This window comes from Macrosteles quadrilineatus, unplaced genomic scaffold (assembly GCF_028750875.1).
Source record: "Macrosteles quadrilineatus isolate MER2022 unplaced genomic scaffold, UCM_ALF_1.0 Scaffold_2__2_contigs__length_208266976, whole genome shotgun sequence".
Lineage (NCBI taxonomy): Eukaryota > Metazoa > Arthropoda > Insecta > Hemiptera > Cicadellidae > Macrosteles > Macrosteles quadrilineatus.
The window spans coordinates 17,062,829-17,087,609 of NW_026542595.1; the positions used below are offsets into that span (position 1 = coordinate 17,062,829).

The following is a 24,781-nucleotide window of genomic DNA, read 5'->3' on the forward strand; positions in this document are numbered from 1 at the left end:
CTTAACTTCGGTAAGAAATCTTGTCATTGATATCCTGTCAACAACCATATTGTTTAAAAGTCCCAGGGCACTATAAGGAACCGATTATCTCCCGCTCCTCCCCATAGAACTGGAACCTGGTGCAGCTCATAGGCCTCTTGACAAATTCTGATATTTTCATGGCCTTACGACAATCTCTGAGCCCTCTCTTCCCCACAAGCATTTTTAATTTGAATAAGTTTTTTAACATATTTTTTAGGACATTTTCTTGCCTCACATTGAGAATGGCTGCATCGTCCTGATAGGAGCCACAACAGAAAATCCGTCCTTCAGCCTCAACTCTGCTTTGCTGAGCCGCTGTCGAGTGTTTGTGCTGGAGAAGCTTGCCTCGGATGACATCATCAATATCCTTACTTCTGCTGCCCAGAGGATGAACATCTGCATCTCCTCAGAGGCTAAAGACTGCAACAACTCCCAATTGTATGTTTGACTCAGTAACTGAAGCCATTTGTTGGTCTATTCTTGTACTTAAAAACTCAGATTAACTTATTTTATTGGTTTTTGAGATACAGTATAACAAATACTTTTATGAGATATTAAAACAATAACAACATCACGACCTTGAAATGCTTGTAAAAGAAAGTAAGACTACAGAAGGCACATTGATCTCCAACAAACAATTAAAAAAGAGGAAGCGAGAGTCCGTGGGTTTATCTGGCGAATGATCAGAAGTTTCACTCGTGAGAAGGTCTGGATCTTTGTGAGTGAAGTACCTTTGTCACATTTTCATCTGTAGTGTTTATACTAATCAGACTGATTTCGTGGACGAAGGCTTCCACTTCTTCGATCAATTCGCCATCTTCATTAGCCGGAATAGGACTTCTTGATAGTAGATCTGCTATGGCAAGGTCTTTTCCTGGGGTCCAGGTCATGCGATAATCGTATCTCATCATACGCATTCGGAATCGCTGTAGCCTCGGTGAGAGCTCGTCCAAATTTTGTGTTTTGAAAATTGAGACAAGCGGTTTGTGGTCGGTCTCAATTGTGTACATTTTACCCATTAGGAAACATTTCAAACGGTCACTTGCCCATGAGCACGTAAGCGCTTCTCTCTCAATGTTACTGTAGTTTTCTTCAGCAGGCGTTAGAGTCCAAGATATATATGCCACAGGTTTCTTGTTTTCTCCTTCAACTTGAAGTACAACCGCTCCAAGACCTTTTTTTGAAGCATCACAAGAAAGAATCGAGGGTTTTTACGGAATCGTAAACAGTCAAACATGGCTCTGATGATAAAATCTGTTTTACTGTGACAAAAGCTTTTTCTTGAGCTGGTCCCCAAAAGAAATAGTTTTTTGTCTTTAACAAGCTCGTAATTGGCTCCAAAATCTCACTGCAGTTTGGAATAAATTTTGCCAGAAAAGTGATCATGCCCATGAATCTTTGTACTTTATTAGCGTTTCTTGGAGCTGGTAAGTCCACAATCGCTTGTACATTGCTTGGATCAGGCTTGATTCCGTCCTTAGACAGCACAAACCCCAAAAATGTCACAGTCTTCTTGCAGAACTCCGACTTCTGCTTATTCAAGGTGATTCCATTAGCTTGCACTCTCTCTAGAACAGCCCTAAGACACTCGCCGTGTTCTTCTTTCGTTCTTCCCCATATCAGACAGTCGTCAATGTGCACTAAACAGTTCTTTGCCCCTTCTAAAGCTTTTGACATGCGGCGCTGAAACTCTTCAGGAGCGGACGTAATTCCAAAAGGTAACTTACGGAATTTATACCTTCCGAAAGGGGTGATAAATGTCGTGTAATCTTGTGACTCCTCTGCAAGGTTCAGTTGCCAGAACCCGGAATTCGCATTGATCTTGCTGAAGTACTTGGCTCCCGCAATCTCGGCCAATGAAAGTTCAATCTTTGGAATAGGATAAAACCGACGTTTCACACTGTTGTTGAGTTTGGATAGGTCTACGCAGATCCTAACCCCACCTCCCTTTTTTGTGCAAACTACCATTGGTGCGCACCAATCAGTCGCGTGTTCAACTGGAACAATCACTCCTTTCTCAAGCATATCGTCTAACTGCTCTTTTACCTTGGTTTTTAAAGGTATTGGTACAACCCTGGGGGTGGATATAGCGTAAGAAACTGCATTCTCCTTCATTTCAATCTTGTACTCTCCTTTCATATTTCTCAACCCTTGAAATAAATTAGGACACTTAGTAGCCCAGTCAATTTCAGGTGAATCTACAGAAAAAATTCTCCTCACCAGGTTCAGTTCTTCACAGGAACGTTTGCTAAGAAGTGGAACAGTGATCTCCTCAGAAATATACGCAAGATCATAAACTGATACACCCTTATGTTCAAGCTTTAGCCTTAAAGTTCCCAAAATTCGTTCTTTCTTCTTTGCGCTAAACACAGGGGATTTGCACTTTCCTAGAGGCAGAGTCTTAATAAAATCACCGACAACTCCTACTGGAATCATGGTTACATCAGCTGCTGTGTCAAGTTAAATTTTATAAGACCTAAATCTTGGTTTCCAAAGCTTACTTTTACCTCCTGGACCCAGGCTTTGTCACTGTTGTCTATATTCCCTATGAAAATCTCAGGAACCTGTTGATAACCACTGTCTGAATCTTGCTGTTCGATTTCCTTAACAACGATTTTGTTTTTTCTCATCCACTTTTTGCGGGAGGGACAGCATCGAAAAAAATGCCCAATCTTGGAACATTTGTCTTATTTGGCTTTCCTAGCAGGGCATTCAGCCAGTGATCCGTGCCAGTTATAACCACATTTCCTGCACTTTTTTCTCATAGCATCCTCGGTGAATTTCTGTTCACCAGCTCCTTCAGACAGATTGGTTTTACCGACTTGTACTGACGTTTTATTCACCATAAAAACATTAGTATTGGCGAGTTCACGTTTTTGGCGTTCTAGCTCCTCGTGTTGGCGCAAGGTATTAATTGCTTTCTCCAAAGTCAATTGAGAGTCCAGCTGGAGTCTATCACTTAAAGCCTCATCTTTCATACCAATAATGAGGACCAGAAGCACCATCTCATCGTTCAGTTCACCCCATGCACACGTTTTTGCAAGACAATGCAAATCTGTTATGAATTTTTCAGATGGATCACTCCCTTGCTTGTGTCTCAGAAATTTTGTTCTCTCATAAATTATATTTCGTCTTGGCACAAAGTATTCATCAAAGGCCCGAAGAGCCTCGTCATAAGTATTCGGTTTTGGTGAAAACGAATCGAAAATATCTTCACTCCTACTACCCATTGTAAACAAAAGTACATCGATTTGCCGAGCGTCGGAAGTGATATCCAGACCGCACCCCCGTCTGTACCTTTGAAAGCGATTCCTCCAGGAATGCCACTCATTCGGAGTAAAAGAGAAGGTTTCTGGAGTTGGTAACGTCAGATTTATCATCGGAGTAGGAGTACACATTACTGCATTATTTTCTCGGTTTGTCTGTCCCAATGCAAAACCTAGTGACTCACCTTCAATCTTTCTAGAATCCCTTTCTGACATGTAGTTGAATTCACTTTGGGCATAGTTCTCCTCAATGTCCTCATACCTTTGCTTACGAGTATTTCGTTTTTTTCTGCCCTTAATTGACATTTTGCGTGGTTTTAGACTTTGTTCGATAAAAAAATCCACTATGCTGCCACCACGTTCTATTTCTTATACAAGAATATTATTCACACAAACTGCTTCATATTGCTTCAACAAACTCTATTTCCAAACTAAACCAATGTTTACAAAAACATGTTTACAAAAATCATCTGACAACAAAACATATTTAAACACAAATAAATCATATGATAAAAAGAACAGACTTAATACAACAATATATATATATATATATATATATATATATATAACAAACTACAAAATTCCCGACTAGAGGTCCCTATTTACTTTCCACATCACATATATAAATTTGAACGGACAGTGTTTTTAACTTCTAGAGACCTCAAAACAAAAAAGTAAATCGGTCCCAAGGTTTTTAAAAGAAAAAGAGGTTGCCTCAGTCGCGCGTATGACGTCAGCCGCCGACCCGGACGGTGCTGCTTTTAATTCACAAAGCTGCCACCTGTCAAATTCTTTGTTATTGTTGTTTGTTTTTGTGTAAGTTCCGTAAACGATTAAGTAAAAGCATGTAAAAGTAAGCTAGCGGGCGGGAGTGTGACGTTATCTGCTGATCTGATCGCCGCATTCTCCTTCACTCTATTACTACTCCGCATATTATTTTTGCATTTGGATGAGAAACAGCTCTCTTTTTAATGTAGCCTATAACTACTTTTCGACTGGTTTTCAGAAAAAAACTTTACATTAACATTTTATTAAAAGCAAACATTTTATTAAAGCAATACAAAAATAATTATTTAAAATTGGAAATGCATAAATTATATCAACAAATACTACATATGGGTGTTACGTTCTTTAGTAGATTGCCAGAACGTTAAAAATTCAATTTTTTGTTTTAAAAGTTTAATCTCATCTCTGAGACGAGTTACTTCACTGGATAAGATGTCTTGATTCGTGATCATACTTATTAGCCTATACTGTCATTTTCAGTACAACTTTCATCTATGCTTGATATTTTGACTAGGGATTCTTCTTGTTAATCTTGATGTTGAAATTTTATACAAAGTTTAATTGATGGACATGCGCTGGGCTTATGATTCCTCTTTGGTGTCAGATTTAAGAGTTCCGCTTTTAAATCTCGTTCGTAATCGTTGTCAGTAAAATGTTTAGAACAAACTACTGAAGTACGAGGATTTAATGGATCTACGCGTTTACAACAGTGGACCCATTGCTTGCATAGTTTTTCTTCCTTAGGAAAACGATGATAAACAATTTTAGGCCTATCATTATGTAAATCACGGGTTTTTACCCGACTATTGTTACATACCGCTACAGCACATCGCTCACCAGGCATTTCAAACAAACTAGTTTGATAAAGATAAAATGTAACAACCAAATTATATAAAACCCAAAAAAAATATAAAACCAGAATGAAAATATAAACTTAAACAATAAAAAATATAACGCAGAATAAATTAAACAAGAAAGAATAAGGTTACCTACTTAATCACACTAAACAAGCACAAAAACGTTTGAAGTGGACACTCAGAAATTACGTATTTGTCTAGTAAGAATGGTGGTTCTGTTTACAAATAAATAAATGAAAAACAAACAACAATAACAAAGAATTTGACAGGTGGCAGCTTTGTGAATTATAAGCAGAACGGTCCGGGTCGGCAGGTGACGTCATATGCGCGACTGAGGCAACCTCTTTTTCTTTTAATAACCTTGAATCGGTCCGGGGTCCAGGTCTTACCATGAGTACTACGGTAATAGGTTATTCCCTATGGGAAATTGGCTAAAAGAAAAGGTAACAAAAATCTGACATTATCAAGGAAATATTTTACTGTAAATAATTTAATTGATTCACTCAAACAGAAATTTGCTTAGTTTGCAGGATTGCTGGAGCAGTGTTATTTTTAATTGATGTTGTTTCTTTCAGGTGTATTGATCTCGAGTCACTTGAGTGGCTGGCTGGCATGTGTGATGGAGATGCGAGAATAGCTCTCAACAGTCTTCAGATGGCTGTCAAAACTGGCACTCAGACCAACGAGCCAACAAGAATCACCCTAGAAAACATTCAGGAAGGCATCAAGGTACATAATATACTTACGTTATGAGAATTTCGGGTAGAGAGACAAAATTAGGTTTTAATATCGGGGTTTAGTGGAACAATACGTAATAAGTCGTCTCACCTGAAATTAGGTCACACCTTAAAATTTGTCCAGATAGCCTAGCCTACAATTTGATAGTCCAGGATTCTAACATGTACATTAATTAATTGCCGTTTTGAGTTTATTGGCTCAGACTCGGAATATAATTACAACAATGCCAATAACTATATTATCTTACCTTTGACAAGTGATCATCACAGCCACTCGAAATTTGCGTTGAGATCGAATTAAGAATGAAAATACCGTGCGAATAAGAATATAACGGAATAATTTAACAAGGTTTAATAAAACATGAGTCGGTACTTGGTTTAAACCAAAGTAAAACGTGTCCTAATCAACCACCCCTCGGTCAACCACCAGAGTCGTTTGTAACTAATTATAATCGGTCGATATAACATGTGTGTATAACACAAATCGAAATAATAAAACGGTTATAATGCTTGGTATGGTAACCACCAAAGCCTCGTGTAAGACAGAATCTACACTTACTCGTGCACGTAGAATCCTACCTTGAACATGCGTAATCGACGAAATATAACTTCAAATAATTATACTAAACGGTACTGGTAAATAAATAGAGCATTATCGTGTGGCTCCACAATTACCAGTGTTCGTATCGTCTCGCGTCATTTTAATATCGGCTATCGCCAGATATTGGTTTGTAGTGAGTCGTGTAGCGAACATTTTGTGGTTGAGTTGAAGGACGACTGCCAGTTATTGTTCCGTGGGGAGTGAACGTTTGGTCGACGGCTGAAGAACGACTGACTGCCTCGGGGCGCTTCTTGTGCAGTTCTCGCCTACCGCCCTTGGCGTCGGGGTTGAGAACTACGATCATCCCCTCCATATGAACTATGAACTAACTAATGGAACTGTAGGGCCAGCAGCCGCCTGATGTCCTGGTGCAACTGAGCTGAAGTGTGTTGTGTGTGTATTTGTGTGGTTCCAAGTCTCAGTTTGAGCGACATTTACGTGTGCGTAGTTTTGTTTCGCCCTTATTTCCTCTTGTGGTTCCTACAGTTTTAAGATTGTTATTTGTATTAGCTCAATGTGCAATCCTTCTCCTTTTTCCAAGTATGTAAATTTATAATTTTAGTTATTAATTAATTTTCCTATCAAATAAGATGTTTGACTGCTGGTGAAGCTCATTCCCCACACACAGGCAATGCCTATGTGGAGAATAATCCAATAATCCATCTGTTTGTTAAACTTTGTGTAACAATTATTATGTTTTGAAAATAATAATAAAAATACGTCACTATTAATATGTCCAGTGTTTGTTGCTGCCTTTTCGTTAAATAAATCAAGGTAGGCCTATTTGGGATGACCGCAAAATATTATCCCACGTCAAAATTTGACCTGTTACAATGTTCATTCTAAATTCACAAAAATTTTTGCTCTTTGTAAAGTAGGCCTATATAGGTTAATAAATTGATTACAAAACAATTGTTGCAGAGATCTCACTTGTTGTATGACAAAAAAGGAGAGGAACACTACAACATAATTTCAGCATTACATAAATCGATTCGAGCCTCAGATGAGAATGCATCCCTTTATTGGCTTGCTCGTATGTTGGAAGGAGGGGAAGACCCCATCTTCATAGCTCGGAGACTCGTAGTTTGTGCTAGTGAGGATATTGGTATGTAATGAAGTCTATGTAAATGATCTAATTTCATCTATTTAGTTTTTATCTTAGTATATTTTCTGTATAAACTAGCTCTAACGGCGAGTGGTGTAATCCGATTTCGTCAGTTACGATCTATCTGCAGTAGGCGCAAGGCTTAACGGCGGTTTAAGTGTTTAGTGAAATCGGGCCTTAGTCAGTGGCAGTAATAAGACAGTGCTGGCCAGCCTGTACAGTTTTAATCAGTTTTATTAATTTGTACAGAATTTTTGAAACATGACAAGTTTAAATTATTGTGATTGTGGCAATCTTTTGACATACCACAACATAATAATAAATTGATGATGTGGTTGCATTATAAATGACCTGAAATAGTTCTAAGGAACTAAACGAGTTGTCATACCCACAACTGTGGTAGGATAAGATAATAATTTTATTTGATCAAAAACATCTATCTTCTATATATGTCTATAGATGTAGTGGACAACTGCTTGCTTAGCTATTTATGATCAGATCAGTCAAAATGTTGTGATGTAGTGGACAACTGCTTGCTTGGCTATTTATGATCAGATCAGTCAAAATGTGGTGATGTTGTGGACAACTGCTTGCTTAGCTATTTATGATCAGATCAGTCAAAATGTGGTGATGTAGTGGACAACTGCTTGCTTGGCTATTATGATCAGATCAGTCAAAATGTGGTGATGGTTGTGGACAACTGCTTGCTTAGCTATTTATGATCAGATCAGTCAAAATGTGGTGATGTAGTGGACAACTGCTTGCTTAGCTATTTATGATCAGATCAGTCACAATGTGGTGATGTAGTGGACAACTGCTTGCTTGGCTATTTATGATCAGATCAGTCAAAATGTGGTGATGTAGTGGACAACTGCTTGCTTAGGTATTTATGATCAGATCAGTCAAAATGTGGTGATGTAGTGGACAACTGCTTGCTTGGCTATTTATGATCAGATCAGTCAAAATGTGGTGATGTAGTGGACAACTGCTTGCTTAGCTATTTATGATCAGATCAATCAAAATGTGGTGATGTAGTGGACAACTGCTTGCTTAGCTATTTATTATCAGATCAGTCAAAATGTTGTGATGTAGTGGACAACTGCTTGCTTAGCTATTTATGATCAGATCAGTCAAAATGTGGTGATGTAGTGGACAACTGCTTGCTTAGCTATTTATAATCAGATCAGTCAAAATGTGGTGATGTAGTGGACAACTGCTTGCTTAGCTATTTATGATCAGATCAGTCAAAATGTGGTGATGTAGTGGACAACTGCTTGCTTAGCTATTTGTGATCAGATCAATCAAAATGTGGTGATGTAGTGGACAACTGCTTGCTTAGCTATTTATTATCAGATCAGTCAAAATGTTGTGATGTAGTGGACAACTGCTTGCTTAGCTATTTATGACCAGATCAGTCAAAATGTGGTGATGTTGTGGACAACTGCTTGCTTAGCTATTTATGATCAGATCAGTCAAAATGTGGTGATATAGTGGACAACTGCTTGCTTAGCTATTTATAATCAGATCAGTCAAAATGTGGTGATGTAGTGGACAACTGCTTGCTTAGCTATTTATGATCAGATCAGTCAAAATGTTGTGATGTAGTGGACAACTGCTTGCTTGGCTAATTATGATCAGATCAGTCAAAATGTGGTGATGTTGTGGACAACTGCTTGCTTAGCTATTTATGATCAGATCAGTCAAAATGTGGCGATGTAGTGGACAACTGCTTGCTTGGCTATTATGATCAGATCAGTCAAAATGTGGTGATGGTTGTGGACAACTGCTTGCTTAGCTATTTATGATCAGATCAGTCAAAATGTGGTGATGTAGTGGACAACTGCTTGCTTAGCTATTTATGATCAGATCAGTCAAAATGTGGTGATGTAGTGGACAACTGCTTGCTTGGCTATTTATGATCAGATCAGTCAAAATGTGGTGATGTGGTGGACAACTGCTTGCTTAGCTATTTATGATCAGATCAGTCAAAATGTTGTGATGTAGTGGACAACTGCTTGCTTGGCTATTTATGATCAGATCAGTCAAAATGTGCTGATGTAGTGGACAACTGCTTGCTTAGCTATTTATGATCAGATCAGTCAAAATGTGGTGATGTAGTGGACAACTGCTTGCTTAGCTATTTATTATCAGATCAGTCAAAATGTGGTGATGTAGTGGACAACTGCTTGCTTAGCTACTTATGATCAGATCAGTCAAAATGTGGTGATGTAGTGGACAACTGCTTGCTTAGCTATTTATGATCAGATCAGTCAAAATGTGGTGATGTAGTGGACAACTGCTTGCTTAGCTATTTATGATCAGATCAGTCAAAATGTGGTGATGTAGTGGACAACTGCTTGCTTAGCTATTTGTGATCAGATCAATCAAAATGTGGTGATGTAGTAGACAACTGCTTGCTTAGCTATTTTTTGATCAAATCAGTCAAAATGTGGTGATGTGGTGGACAACTGCTTGCTTGGCTATTATGATCAGATCAGTCAAAATGTGGTGATGTTGTGGACAACTGCTTGCTTAGCTATTTATGATCAGATCAGTCAAAATGTGGTGATGTAGTGGACAACTGCTTGCTTGGCTATTATGATCAGGTCAGTCAAAATGTGGTGATGTAGTGGTGTAAACTATTTAAAGATAAAATACCTCCTCCTCGTCGCCATTGTAAACTATTTAAAGATAAAATAAAACCAACATTACATAAACCCTGTTTTAATACCAATTCCAAAAACTCATAACAAAAACAAACAAATAAGTCACCTGATACATATTAAAATTAATATGGTCTATTTAAAGACAGTACAAGTGGACAACTGATTGTTTAGCTATTTTTGATCAGATCAGTCAAAATTTCTTTTTCTTTCTACTTTATATGGTTTGTGCCAAAAAAGAATAAGCAAAGCAATATTTACTGTTCGCATTATGATTTTATCAAGAGCATTAGTACAGGGCCGATTTACCGAATAGGCACGGTAGGCACATGCTTAGGGCACGAGGCAATTGGCTTTTTCACCGAAAAATTGCAAAATAAAAAAATGTGGTTGTATTTTCATGAAATCCAACCACCATTTTTAAACTTCTTATTTTTAAGCTTTTTTTATTCTTATTTTTAAGCTTTTTAAGCCTCTTGGCCGTATAGACATCGTAATTGTCCCCCGCGATTGCGGCAAAATTCTGACTTTTCCGCGGTCGTGTAGACATAATTATCCTCTTCCATGATCGCGGCAATATATGAACATATCCCGTGGTCGTGAGGAGATTGTCATCGTTGGGCGTCTACCGCGAATGAAGCTAAATTCTTATCTTTTCCCACGATCGTGTGTACATTATCACTGTCTTGCGCGATTGCGATAAAATTCTGCATTTTTGACCTTATGTTACAGTTTAACATTTAAATGATATTTAATCATATGTTTTTTCCTAGAAACTTTCTCACTGTTATCAACTTTATCGTCCAAGAGGAGGTATAATGTATTTATTGATATTCTTGATAATGATTTTTAACTTTATGAATACAAGTTGCTCTGGCCGGCTTTGCTACGCACGGGGTGAGAATACAGAAGAGAATAATGCGATTTTTTAAAATCTACTATACTATAACGAAACAGTTACATTAGCAAGCAATCATAGAGGAATGCTCAATATTACTTATTTAAACCATCTATTATGTTTATCTATACCGGTAAGCTGTTTGGCAAAATCAAAACTAATTAATTTTTCATAATGTAAACGTAGACAATCTATAAGAATCAAAAGGTTAACCAAGGGGAAAAGTAAACAACCAAATATAAATAAAATATGACAGCTGACTTGTATTCAATATTTAAAATGTGATCAAAACAACCCTTTAATATTAAGGTGTGTGCCCTTAGGAGAGGGTTTATCGAAAAACTGATATGTTTTGGGGAAGTTTCTCATTAAGACCTTTCATTCAAGTATACAGTTGATAGGTGTGCGACTTAAGGTTTTCTCAAAAGTTTGTGATTTATTTTTATTTTATTTTATTTTATTTTGCATGCTACAAAACAGAATACAAATCCCATTTACATTGCAGCACTATCCTAGTTTGTACAAAAATTGAGAACATGCTATGAGTTCATAAAATTGAATAAAGTGAATCGTTCATAGACTAAGAATAATAAATATTAATTATTAAATAACAACAACAATAAATCATAGTAGCAATAAATAACAATAAATAAGAGTGATTAAGAATCCTTGTTCCTTAGTGATCCTTGTTAGCTTTTATAATTTGTTGTAATGAAGTTATCAGTTAACATTATGTTTGCAGGTATGGAGGATCCTCATGCTCTCACCATGGCCATGTCTGCCATGCAGGCCTGTCAGCTGATAGGCTTGCCTGAATGTGGACTTTTCTTGGCCCACATATCAACATATCTTGCCAGGTCAGTTGTTATATGGGGTTTTAGGCTACACAACACTGTACTAACACATTGGTGTGAGCAGTGTTGGGAAGTAGCGTGCTACTTTTTTTGTAGCGTTAGCTGAAGCTACGCTACTTTTAAGATTTTGTAGCTTTAGCTTTTTTAAAGTAGTTGTAGCGGAATTTTAGCTACTTTTCTCGTTACATTAACATTGTTTGAGATAGTGATTTTTATCATAACCTCAACCTTACGTGAAACAACCTCTTTCAAACTGAGATTTTCAAAAAAATTAGGCCTACTTTCTTGGCTTCAAACAGCTGGTTGCAGCCGTTTCATTCCCTATTACAACGTTGTGTGGACATGGAGGCCATTAAATGAGTGTTATACACATTTTTGGCTCTCATTTCCTTAATTTACTACTCTATGATTACTGTCAGATAAAATAAAATCGCTAGATGCAGACGACCAACAAGACGGTGACAAGAGAAGCTATTGAATGCTTGCAAGTGATTGACAGGGAAATTAGTAATAAATTTAGTTTCTTTATTATATCGATAGTGTTTCAACTTGGGTTTTAATGGAAACACCTTAAAATAATGAGAAAGCTGGTCTATCAACCTTTGCTTCAGCTGTTAATTGTGGTTCATCATCACAAGCCCTTCCTTGGTTAGATTACAAAGATTTTTCAAAGGTTTACTAAATTAACAAAGAGGAAATTACCTGATGAGATTTAAGATATGCCTAGACTACATGATAATTGTGACGAAAAAATCTCCATATAACATGAAACTTACATTGAAAAAACAGCTCTTGTATAGGACTACTAGCTGTACCCGCGGGCTTTGCCCCGCTTAACTTCATAAGTATTCGCATGGCTCAATCACGTCCTGGTTGAAGTTCGTTCGCTACGCTCACTCACCTTCAGGTTGGAAATCGTTCGCTGCGCTCACTTGTTTTCAGGTTAGCTCGTTCGCTACGCTTACTCGCCTCCAGGTCGATGTTCGTTCGCTACGCTCACTCACCTTTTGGTTGCAAATTAGCTGTCGTCATAAATTTTAAAAAAAATCATCTCTTTTATTGTTTATAATACTTTGATAAAGGTTTTTATGTTTTAATATTTAACATTGGAGAATTTAAACGTTGAGTGCACAGGTGTGCTGCGATTGGGGTTTAATACTTTGGACTTATTAAAAAGTAAAATAGTTTTCTGTGCTGCAATCTGCAGAAACACTGTGGCACTATTTCAAATCATGACTAATGCTAATACAGAATGTTGTGATTATTCAAACCTACAAAACAGTTGGTGAAAGTAAACATCTGCTTTTAAATTATATTTATTTGTAAACATTGTAGATCAAAAAGTCTGACATTGGTCCACTTAAAACCCTCTGGGGCAGAGCCCTTTTGACGGATCTGCACCAAACTTCACTCGAACCATCCTTGAAAGATGCTTAATAATGCCTGAAAGTTTCATTACAATCTGTCGAGCGGTTTTGGAGTTCATAACGTATATACACACATATATATATACATACATAGTTCCTCTTTTATAGATATAGATTCCTAGGCTGTGCTATGGTTTAAGATGAATACCAAGTTCCAAGTTCAATTATTAGGAATATATCTGTTTAGTCCTTGCAAGAACTGTAAACTCACCTTACAATATTCATTTAGGCTAGGCCTATTCTATAAATGTTTAAAGTTAATAAGTTAACAAAGATATGGATTACAAAAGGTGTTTTATTTAAACAAATGAACAATTAACATGCAATGAGAAAAGGTTTGACGTTACAATGAAAGGGTTGACAATGGTGTATGGGGTTGAAATTAAATTGAAATAAAAGATAAATTTGAATAATAACTTGAAGGTTCAAATAATTTAGGTGTGATATGTCTCAGGGTAGGGTGTCGTGCTGGCTTGAATCCTAAGAATTTAAATTTAATAGTGTCCAAATAGGCCTAATTAAGGTGTTAAACTTACACAATCCCAACAATGAAAAATCTAATTTTAGTGTTGTCCAAAAGGTAAGTCCAATTAGCACAAAATTTAAAAGAGTTTAAAGAAAAGTTTATACTTAATTTTGAAGATGATGATTGAGTTGAGTCCTCTTGAGGTTTAGGCTACTATGTGATATAACTTGAAACTGGTCTTCTTGATAAATGAATTTGATTTAACTTAGGTAAAATTTTGACTCCTTCTTCTAACAATTTCAACTTCTCAATGGCTTCCTTCTCTTTCCATCTCAATGTTCACATCACTCATTGTTGAACACATGGGATCACTTTCACTGCTACTTAAATTTGGATTCCTTAAGGACTAATTTTGAAATGATATTATAAGAAATTTTGATGTATTGCAATTCTCTTACATATTTAATAAATAATTAGGTTGTGGGTGTTGTAAAAAAAATATAGGCTATGGAATGAATATTATTAATGATTAATTGAACATATTAATGAAATTATATAAATTAGGAAAATGAATATTAGGACAGTCTTTCTGAGGAGTGGTGTAGGAATAGAAGTTAACATAAAAAAAAAAACTTAATACTAAATAATGACTGAAATGAAATGAAATATTACAATTTATCTCCTCAGAAATTTGTATGATATGGAATGAAAGACAAATTTCGAACGAATATGAAATGGAATTCATGAATCATTTAGTATGAATTATATTTAAAGCTAGTTATGGGTCACATTAAATGATTGATATTTTTGGATGATGATGATTAGAAACTTCTTAATATAAATTTACATAAACACAGGAACAAAACATAAATGGGGGAATTATTGAGGGTTAAGATAGTTCATGACCTGACACAGGGGAATAGTGGAAGCAATGTTAAGGATATGTTCTCACAATTTTCACTTGGGAAATGGGGAAAGGGTACACGCACTCGCGATTAAGGTTCATGACGATCTCCTCTAATATAATTTGTGACACTCGATGATCATGGATTGAATAGAGGATTTTATTTCCACAATATTTTGAGAGTTTATGCCGCTGAGATCTTCTTCACCATTTGCCATCTCCTCTTCTATAATTGGTTCTATGTATCGTTTTAAAGCAGATATGTGATATGGTCCGAGTAAAATATCTTCATTCTCTCTTGTTACATGATACGTGGATTTTCCTAATATTTGCTTGATAAAGAACGGTCCTTCATAAACTTCGAAAAGTTTTGCTGTTTCTCCATAGATGGCTCTGGAGAGGGGATGTGTTTTTATTAATACTTTGTCATTTATTTTTAATGTTTGAGGTTTTCGATTTTGATTTAATTTTGCTGATCTCTTGAGTCTTTTGGTATCCAACCTGCGCTTAGCAATCAGAAGTTTTTGTTCTATAGGGGTTTCGGTGTTGAATGGATTTTCAGATAAATATTTCTCCCAAAATCGGCGATCTCCAACACCAAATTGTAGTTCATTAGGTGTGAATCCGGTTGATTCATGGTAAAGCTCATTGAGACCTGCATTAATATCAGGGATATATTTTGCCCACTTCTTGTGTTGATTGGAGCAATATGTGCGCAAACATCGCTTTATTTCTTGAATCGGTCTTTCGGCAAGATTATAACATGGATGGTACACTGGATTAAAGATTAATTCAATATTATTTTGTTCCATCTTATGAATATATTCTCCGCTCTTAAATTGGGTTCCATTATCTGACTGGATTCTTTTTGGATATCCATAATTTGGGAAGTGCAATGTAAATAACTTGTTTAATATTGTCTTAGTATTAGCTTTTTGCATGGGATATAATTTTACAAATTTTGTGAATATATCGATGACTATAAGAATATATTTAACGTTTGACACACTGGTAGGAAGAGGTCCGATGAATATCAACGGCAAGTTGTTCATTCTTTCCTGTACATAGCACTCCTTTCGCTGTAGCCATCAATGGTTGGTTACTGATCTTACATTTCTGACAAATATCGCATGTAGATAGGTATTTCCTTATAGTTCGATTCATGTTACGAAATATGAAAGTTTCTTGCAATAACTGAAAGCATTTTTTGGCTCCGCAGTGTAGGTAAAACAGATGACATTCCCATATGAGATCTTTAATCATGCAATTAGGAACAACAATCAACCATTTGTCTCTTAACTTTTGATAAAGAGTATTTTTATAGATGTGGAAATTATTGGATAATTTTTGTGCAAAATCTGAATTTGGCTGTTCTTCAAGTATTTCAATTATAGGTTGTAGTTTAGCATCTTCTCTCTGCAGTTGTGGTAGATTTCGTAATGCACTCTTCAGTTGTTGATCGGGGATGTTTTCAATGTAGTGAATCGTTAATTCCTTTGGATTGTTATATGAGATAGTGGATTGGTCGATTGAAAGGCGACTTAGTGTGTCAGCAGTAATGTTATCTATACCTTTGCAATGAACAATTTTGAAGTTATATTCTTGTATAGTGAGTATCCATCTGGCTAATCGGTTATTTAATAGGCGGCAAGATTTTAAGAAAGTAAGTGCGTGGTTGTCTGTGATAATAGTTAATTTTGTTCCAAGGATGATATATCGAGACTTCTGTAGACAATAAATTATGGCAAGGAGTTCTTTTTCAGTCGTAGTGTACCTCTGTTCGAATGGTTGAAGTGTTCTTAATATAAACATGATGGCAGCTTTCTATCCATTTTCTCGTAACTGATATAAATGTCCACCTATTGCATAGTCGGAAGCATCAGTCTGTAAGAAGAACTCTTTAGATGGGTCAGGATGTGTTAAGGTATTAGTTTTTGTTTTTAGAAATAGTTCTTTAATCTTCATAAAGGTGACGTCATCTTCTTTGGTCCAAACAAATTTGTTTTTCTTTGAAGTTAGTCGCATCAAGGGTTGTGTGGTTGCGGAAAATTTATCTATGAACTTGGTGTAATAATTTATACTACCAAGGAAAGCTTTAAGTTGAGTTCTGTTTTTAGGGGTAGGGAAATTCAATATGGGTTCCACTTTGCTCTGATCCATTTGAAGTCCATCATTTGTTAACGTGTACCCTAGAAATGGTACAGAATTTTGGCAAAATTTTGATTTATTGAATCAAACTGTCATGTTGGCTTCTTCTAATTTCTTAAATATATATTCTAGATGTTTTATGTGCGACTCAAAATCTGGTGAAATTATACAGATATCATCTACATAAATTACAGTAAAATCTTCAGCTTCTGAATCAAATACATTGTCTAGTGCTCGAACCAAGGCGGCTTGTGAGGTAGAGATGCCAAATGGTGTTACAGTGTATTGGTAGGTTTTGCCTCTGAATTGAAATGCTGTATATTGTTTGGAATTTTCAGTAAGTGGTATTTGCCAATATGATGCGGTAAGATCAACATTGTGATAATATTTTCATACATATGAACTGTTATTATTCCTTACTGTATTTATGAATTTATTTATTGTCTCACAGTTGTTCTTTGTTTACTATTTACATTTTGTATTTGTATGTTGACTTCAGAGTTTATTAAAACCTATCATTAGGTCTATTCATAATGAGTTTTATTTGCACTTCAATTTAATAAACTCTTTTCACAAGTCATGGACAAACTCCTCAAGCCTGACCGATTTGATGTAGAGCCAGAAAGTGATGGTGCAGAAGAACAATGGCTGCATTGGTACCAGACTTTTACCAACTTCCTTGAGGAATGTGACTCTAATGCAACAAATGAAAAGGTAAAACTACGTTTACTTGTTAATCACATTAGTCCATCTGTCTACAAATACATCTCTGGAGCTACAAAATTTGATGAAGCTATAGCTATTTTAAAAGAACTCTATATCCGTCCTAAGAATGAGATTTATTCCAGACATCTTCTAGCAACTCGTTTTCAGAAGTCAGGGGAATCAGTTGACCAATATTTACAAGTTTTGAAAGATTTAAGTAAACCTTGTAATTTTTCCCAAGTTTCTGCAGAACAAAATAAAAATGACTATATTCGTGATGCATTTATCAGAGGTTTGATTTCCCCAGTTATCCGACAAAGACTTCTAGAAAATAAAACATTAACTTTGAATGAGGCTTTTGAGAAAGCTAGAGTTTTGGAATTAGCTCAGTATCAATCAGAATATTATAACAAGCAACATTCTCAATTAAATTGCATACAACATTCTACTACTTCAGAACCAGAATCTGTCAAAAGTAACATGTCCTCAAATAATGCAGAGGAAACTTGTTTATCAGCCACTTCCTGGAAATGTTATTTCTGTGGTTCCAGTAAAAAACATACTAGAAGTGAATGTCCTGCTGCAAATCATATTTGTCATTCTTGTGGCAAGAAAGGACATTTCATGAAGGTTTGTAAGTCAGGAAGTAATTCATTACCTCCTACAAAACTTGACTCTAAAAAAACTTTCAGCAAAAATCCAGCTACATGTGCAGCTGCACCTAAATCTTTATCTAAATCTACTATTACGATTGAAGTAAATGGGATTAAAACTGATGCCTTAGTTGATACTGGTAGTTCGGAAACATTTATTAGTAAATCTCTAGTAGAAAAGAGGGGAATAACAATCTTTCCAACCACCGTTAGTGTTACTATGGCTTCTACTTCTTATCAACCAGTTACAGCTGGCTACAGTCTTGTTGATTTGTCGATTCAAGGTCATATTTACAACAAAACTAAACTCCTTGTTTTAGACGGCTTATGCGCTGATGTTGTCTTAGGACATGACATTTTCAAGGAACACTCAAGCGTTGAAGTCTCATTTGGGGGTAAGAAACCTACGCTGAAGGTGTGCGGACTTACAGCAGCTAAGGTTGCACCCGTCCACTTGTTTTCAAACTTAAATCTTGACTGTAGACCTATTGCAGTTAAGTCACGACGTTATTCAGAAGAGGATTCGAAATTCATAAAAGAAGAAACTGAACGCTTGTTGAAAGAGGGTATCATTGAACCAAGCACTTCACCTTGGAGAGCACAAGTACTTGTAGTTAAAGGTGAAACAAAAAAGAAGCGAATGTGCATTGATTATTCCCAAACAATAAATCGATTCACTCAACTTGACGCCTACCCACTTCCCAGAGTTGAAGATGTCGTTAACAAAGTTTCAAAGTTCAGTGTTTTTAGCACTATTGACCTTAAGAGTGCTTACCATCAAATACAAATTGAAAATGAAGAACGAATATATACAGCATTTGAAGCCTGTGGGCGCCTTTACCAATTTTGCAGAATTCCTTTTGGTGTTACGAATGGCGTCTCCTGTTTCCAAAGAGAAATTGATTCAATCATACAAAAAGAAGGACTTGAATGCACTGTAGCTTACCTGGACGATGTAACAGTTGGAGGGAGGAATAAAGATGAACATGATACAAATTTGAACAAGTTTTTTGATGTAGCCAAGAAGTACAACTTAACTCTGAACATGGAAAAATGCTCTTTTGCACAAGACAAAATCCATCTGTTAGGATATGTAATAACAAAGAACGAAATCCGTCCTGATCCAGACCGTCTTCAGCCGCTCTTGAAACTACCACTTCCTCATGATGGCCAATCATTGCGTCGAACCATGGGTATGTTCGCTCATTATTCAGACTTTATCAAGAGTTTTTCAGAGAAGATTCAGCCCCTTTCATCGACTAAAAGTTTTCCATTATCAGAAGAAGCAATTAACTCCTTCAATGAATTGAAAAATGAAATAGTAACTGCAACTAAAGCCCCAATCCAAAATGACATACCATTTACAGTTGAGACCGATGCATCTGAGTTTGCAATCGGCTCAACCTTGTCACAAGCAGGACGTCCAGTAGCTTTTTATTCGAAAACATTATCAAAATCTGAAAAGAACCATTCTTCTGTTGAAAAAGAAGCTCAAGCAATCGTAGAATCTCTTAAGAAGTGGAGACACTATCTTATTGGCCGGCCATTCCTACTCATTACAGACCAAAGATCAGTTTCTTTCATGTTTGACAATAAAAGATTTGGAAAAATAAAGAATGAAAAGATACAACGTTGGCGTTTAGAACTGTCTTGTTTCAAGTATGATATCGTATATCGACCAGGCAAGGAAAATGGAGTTGCAGACACCATGTCACGATTGTGTGGAACGATTTGTGGTCGTCCAAACTTAAATGATATCCACACGAGCCTGTGTCACCCGGGAGTGACAAGATTTTACCACTGGATTAGATCGAAAAACTTACCTTTTTCACTGGAAGAAGTTCGTCGTACTACAGCTCAATGTCGAATTTGTGCTGAACTTAAGCCTAGGTTTTGTAAATATGAAGGTACGTTAATCAAAGCTACAGCACCTTTTGAGCGACTAAACTTAGACTTTAAAGGACCAATTCCAAGTGCTACGCAAAATAAATACATATTAACTGTTGTAGACGAGTATTCACGATATCCATTTGCTTTCCCCTGTAGAGACATGACTTCCAGTACCGTGATTGAGAAACTGAAAGAAATGTTTACAATTTTTGGTATGCCTTCATTCATTCATTCAGACCGAGGAACGTCATTAATGTCAGACGAATTAAAGTCTTTCTTACAAACTCATGGTGTTGCGTCAAGCCACTCTTCTGCTTATAATCCTAGAGGGAATGGCCAAGTAGAGAGATTCAATGGCACTATATGGAAGACTGTTATGCTTGCCCTCAGAACCCAAGACCTACCCGTAAAGTATTGGGAATCAGTTCTTCCTGAAGCACTTCACTCAATAAGATCATTATTATGTACATCAACCAATACAACACCTCATGAACTGATGTTTAAGCACCCCAGAAGATCGTATTATGGAGGTTCAGTTCCAAGCTGGCTGTCACAACCCGGCCCAGTGCTGTTGAGAAAGCACAACAGACCCAGCAAGTATGACTCACTTGTAGAAGAGGTAGAACTTATTCAAGCAAATCCAGGTTATGCTCATGTGAAACTCCCAAATGGACAAGAGAAGACAGTATCCATAAGAGATCTGGCCCCAGGACCTGGACAATCATCTTTAGAAACAGACTACCAATTGCCAGAAACATGTGGAAATGAACAAGTTATTCAAGAACTGGAGGTTTCATTTGATCAAGAACAAGTTGAAAATGATTCTAGTGGGACATTAAGTGACACGAATGTACCAGTTGAACATGCAAACAGTTCTTGCAAAGACTCAAGTTCAGTGCCTTCCAAAACGCATCCACAGCGTATACGGCAAAGACCTTACTATCTAAAAGACTACGTCTCGTTTTAGGGTGGGAAGAATGTGATAATATTTTTATACATATGAACTGTTATTATTCCTTACTGTATTTATGAATTTATTTATTGTCTCACAGTTGTTCTTTGTTTACTATTTACATTTTGTATTTGTATGTTGACTTCAGAGTTTATTAAAACCTATCATTAGAGGTCTATTCATAATGAGTTTTATTTGCACTTCAACTACTTATGAGTTATGAACTTTGCATTTTTACATTTCCCAAGAATCTCATTTACACTTCTGTTTCATTCAAAATCAGGAATAATAATCTCATTTGCTTTTCGGGCATCAAGACATAATCTGATTTCTCCAGTTTTCTTAATGACTGGAATTATCGGGTTAATAAATGTACTTTTACTCCTTTCAATTACTCCTAAGGATTCCATCCTATCAATTTCTTTTTGTACTGCATCTTGATATTGTTGTGGTACGGGATAAGTTGTGCTTTTAAAGTGTTGCGGATTATCTACTCGCAAATTATGAGAATATTTATTGCATATGCCTGGTTGTTCAGAGAAAATGTGTTTGTAATTATTTAATAATTGACTTAGAATTGTTTGTTCTTCCTGAGTAATACATGTGTTTGGTGCTAATGATGTACTAATCTCTTCAAATGTTAATGTGGTGTCCTTTGATGAATTACTTTGTTGATCATTGAAGTTGTGTGTTGTGCTGTCATACTCATTATATATTACGTTATTGTGGTACACATCGTACATCATATTATCAAAATTATCATCTATATTATTATTTTGCCTATGACTATTATTATTAACTACTATTTGACGTATTTGTCCTTCATGATGACACAAATTAAACTTCACTGTAACATTATTATTGTTGATTTGCATATTGATTTCATTTGTATTAAAATTCAAATCCATTTTAAGGGCGGATAGTACATCGACTCCAAGGATGACTGGCTTTATTAAGTTTGGTACTATCAAATATTCAGTAAGCACGGTATGTTTATTAATTGTGGTTGGGACATATATTGTTCGGGAAACACGCTTACTCTTTTCTCCTACAGCAGTTTTTATAACGGTATTATTTACAGGGAGTTCTTCAAATGGTTGTAGGTTTATTCTGTTTTCTTGAAACCATGATTCGGCTATACATGTAACTGATGAACCTGAATCAATTAAGGCATTTGTGTTGATGTTATTTAATTTTATGTTAATTTCTGGGCAGTTAATTTGAATGTAATTTTTGTTGACATTAGTTTCGGATTCATCTTCTAAGAGAAAGTTTTTATCACATAATATATTATTTGTCTGAATATGGTTAAGTATATGATTCCTAGATTGACCGAGGATTTCGTATTTTGGCGCTGTATTCAATGAAGAATCAGTTGACATAATTCTTTCTCGGCCGTAATCTACAGCGCCGAGTGGTTTTCCGACCTCTGTGGAGATCGTGAAACACGAGAACTTGAATGGTGGCTGTTTAGTTGTGGATCCATGGGTGGAGTACTCGGGTTATTAGGCGAGTTGGAATTTTGCCTATACATCGCACATAGTTGGTTATGTTCCTTGGTAGGGTGATTCTGATTATATTTGTAGTTTTGGCCATAGTTCCGGTCTGGGTAGTGGTCACGCTGATATGGTTTGTAGTCTCGGTGCACCCGTTGGTACTGTTGGGACTCATTACCATTGTTTCTGTTGTATCGGTAATTTTGTTGATTTCTATGATGTTGGTTGTTCTGTGCATAGTTATCGCTGTGTTGGAAGTTCTGGCGGTTCATCTTAGGCACGTAAGCTTGTTGGTTAGATCGATCATGGTAACGTTGCGGGTTCTGTATGTTAGGGCTAGACGGTCTGCTGTTCTGATGACTGTTGTTGTAGCTCTTAACTTTCTTCGGTCCGTCTCGAATGTCATCCTTCTGTAGAAGTCGTTCCATGGCTCTTATTGTGGTGATATTTTGCACATTAACACTATCCTGGATGATTGGATCGAATCGCTCTGCCAATAATGATACGATCTCCTCTTCACTTAAACTAGGGGAGATGGATTGCAATAAAAGTACTCGTTCTGTTAAATATTCCGTACGGCTCAAGGTTCCATTAGCTCGATATTTTTCAGACTCAATCTTGGCTTTTATTCCTCTTTGGACGGCTTGACTCCAATATTTGCACTCAAATTCCTTAACAAAATGGTCCCAATCAAGAATGTCTGATCTGATTAGTTGCAACCATCGGGATGCGGGTCCTTCAAATGACGTTTCCAATAGGTCTTTAAGGTATTCAGTTTGATTGCAGTTCATATTCCTTTCGATCCCCCTCTCGTAATATCGCTTAAGTTTGCGCAGATATTCCATTGGGTTACCGCTTCGTCCATTAAATTTCGGCAGTTGACGATCATTGTTCTCATTACCGCTACAGATTACTTGAATCGCACCTGCTTGCTATTATTTATTGGGTTAGCTTGCTTTAAGTTGTTTACTTCAGACTCACATTTGATTAAATTTTGGTTGAGAGTTTGAATTTCAAGCTGTTGTGTTTCAATTAATCTAGTTTGTAGGGTGATTTTAGGCAATACTTCATTTTGTAGGGCAATTAAATTTATGTTTGAGTTACGCTCATTGTCAAGTTGTGTTTTAACTGTGATTTCTTCTATTTTCTGCTCAAAATTAGATTTATGTTCTTCTAACTGTGATTTTACTGTAGAGATTATTTGTTCTTGGAATTTGTTCTGCTCTATTTCTGAATTAGATTGTTGTTTTGATATGCTATTAACAACAAATTGCTTCAACTGATTTTGAGAGTCTTCAATTTTTAACATTAGCCGATCATTTAGTTTAGCTGTTTCTTCAGTTAAAATACTTTGTGTTAATTTTATGGCATTTATTTCTGACTTTATTTCAATTTGACTTTCTCTAGTTTCACGTATTTGTGATTCAAATGCGTTTCTATAAGCTTGGATTTCTTGGTAGGTTTCGTTTATTTTATTGTTAAATGTTTGAATTAGTTTAGCTTCAGTTTGATTAATCTGCAGTTTTGTTATTTCTTAGATTTCTGATTTAGTTTCACGGATTTCTGACTTTAATTCAGCAGTTATTTCTTGAATTTCTGATTTAGTGTCACGGAGTTCACGGAATTATATTTATTTTCCGACATTTTAATGTAAAATGTGTTAGGTCATGCGTGGTTATTAAATATGCGATGTTGTTGTGTTGATTATTTTGGGAAACAGGGGTAATTACGGGACAAATTAGCAATGCAAACTCTTAAATCTAACAAACTTATAGGCTAGTTATGGTGAGAATTGCAATAAAGTTAATGAGCTATTCAAGCCAACACGTTGGTGCGCCAATTTGTAAACTCACCTTACAATATTCATTTAGGCTAGGCCTATTCTATAAATGTTTAAAGTTATAAGTTAACAAAGATATGGATTACAAAAGGTGTTTTATTTAAACAAATGAACAATTAACATGCAATGAGAAAAGGTTTGACGTTACAATGAAAGGATTGACAATGGTGTATGGGGTTGAAATTAAATTGAAATAAAAGATAAATTTGAAAAATAACTTGAAGGTTCAAATAATTTAGGTGTGATATGTCTCAGGGTAGGGTGTCGTGCTGGCTTGAATGCTAAGAATTAATAGTGTCCAAATAGGCCTAATTAAGGTGTTAAACTTACACAATCCCAACAATGAAAAATCTAATTTTGGTGTTGTCCAAAAGGTAAGTCCAATTAGCACAAAATTTAAAAGAGTTTAAAGAAAAGTTTATACTTAATTTTGAAGATGATGATTGAGTTGAGTCCTCTTGAGGTTTAGGCTACTATGTGATATAACTTGAAACTGGTCTTCTTGATAAATG

General features: G+C 36.1%; 1 protein-coding gene across 5 annotated transcripts in view; it reads left to right on the forward strand.

Moving 5' to 3' along the window:
- Positions 1-24,781, forward strand: part of LOC128986213 (ATPase WRNIP1-like) — a 99,934-nt gene that overhangs the window by 35,598 nt on the left and 39,555 nt on the right. For all 5 annotated transcript variants that reach the window (XM_054406435.1, XM_054406433.1, XM_054406432.1 and 2 more), the window contains exons 4-7: positions 239-459; positions 5,506-5,659; positions 7,190-7,373; positions 11,677-11,791. In XM_054406435.1, coding sequence (XP_054262410.1) covers positions 239-459; positions 5,506-5,659; positions 7,190-7,373; positions 11,677-11,791 — 674 coding nt within the window. The remainder of the gene's footprint in view (positions 1-238; positions 460-5,505; positions 5,660-7,189; positions 7,374-11,676; positions 11,792-24,781) is intronic.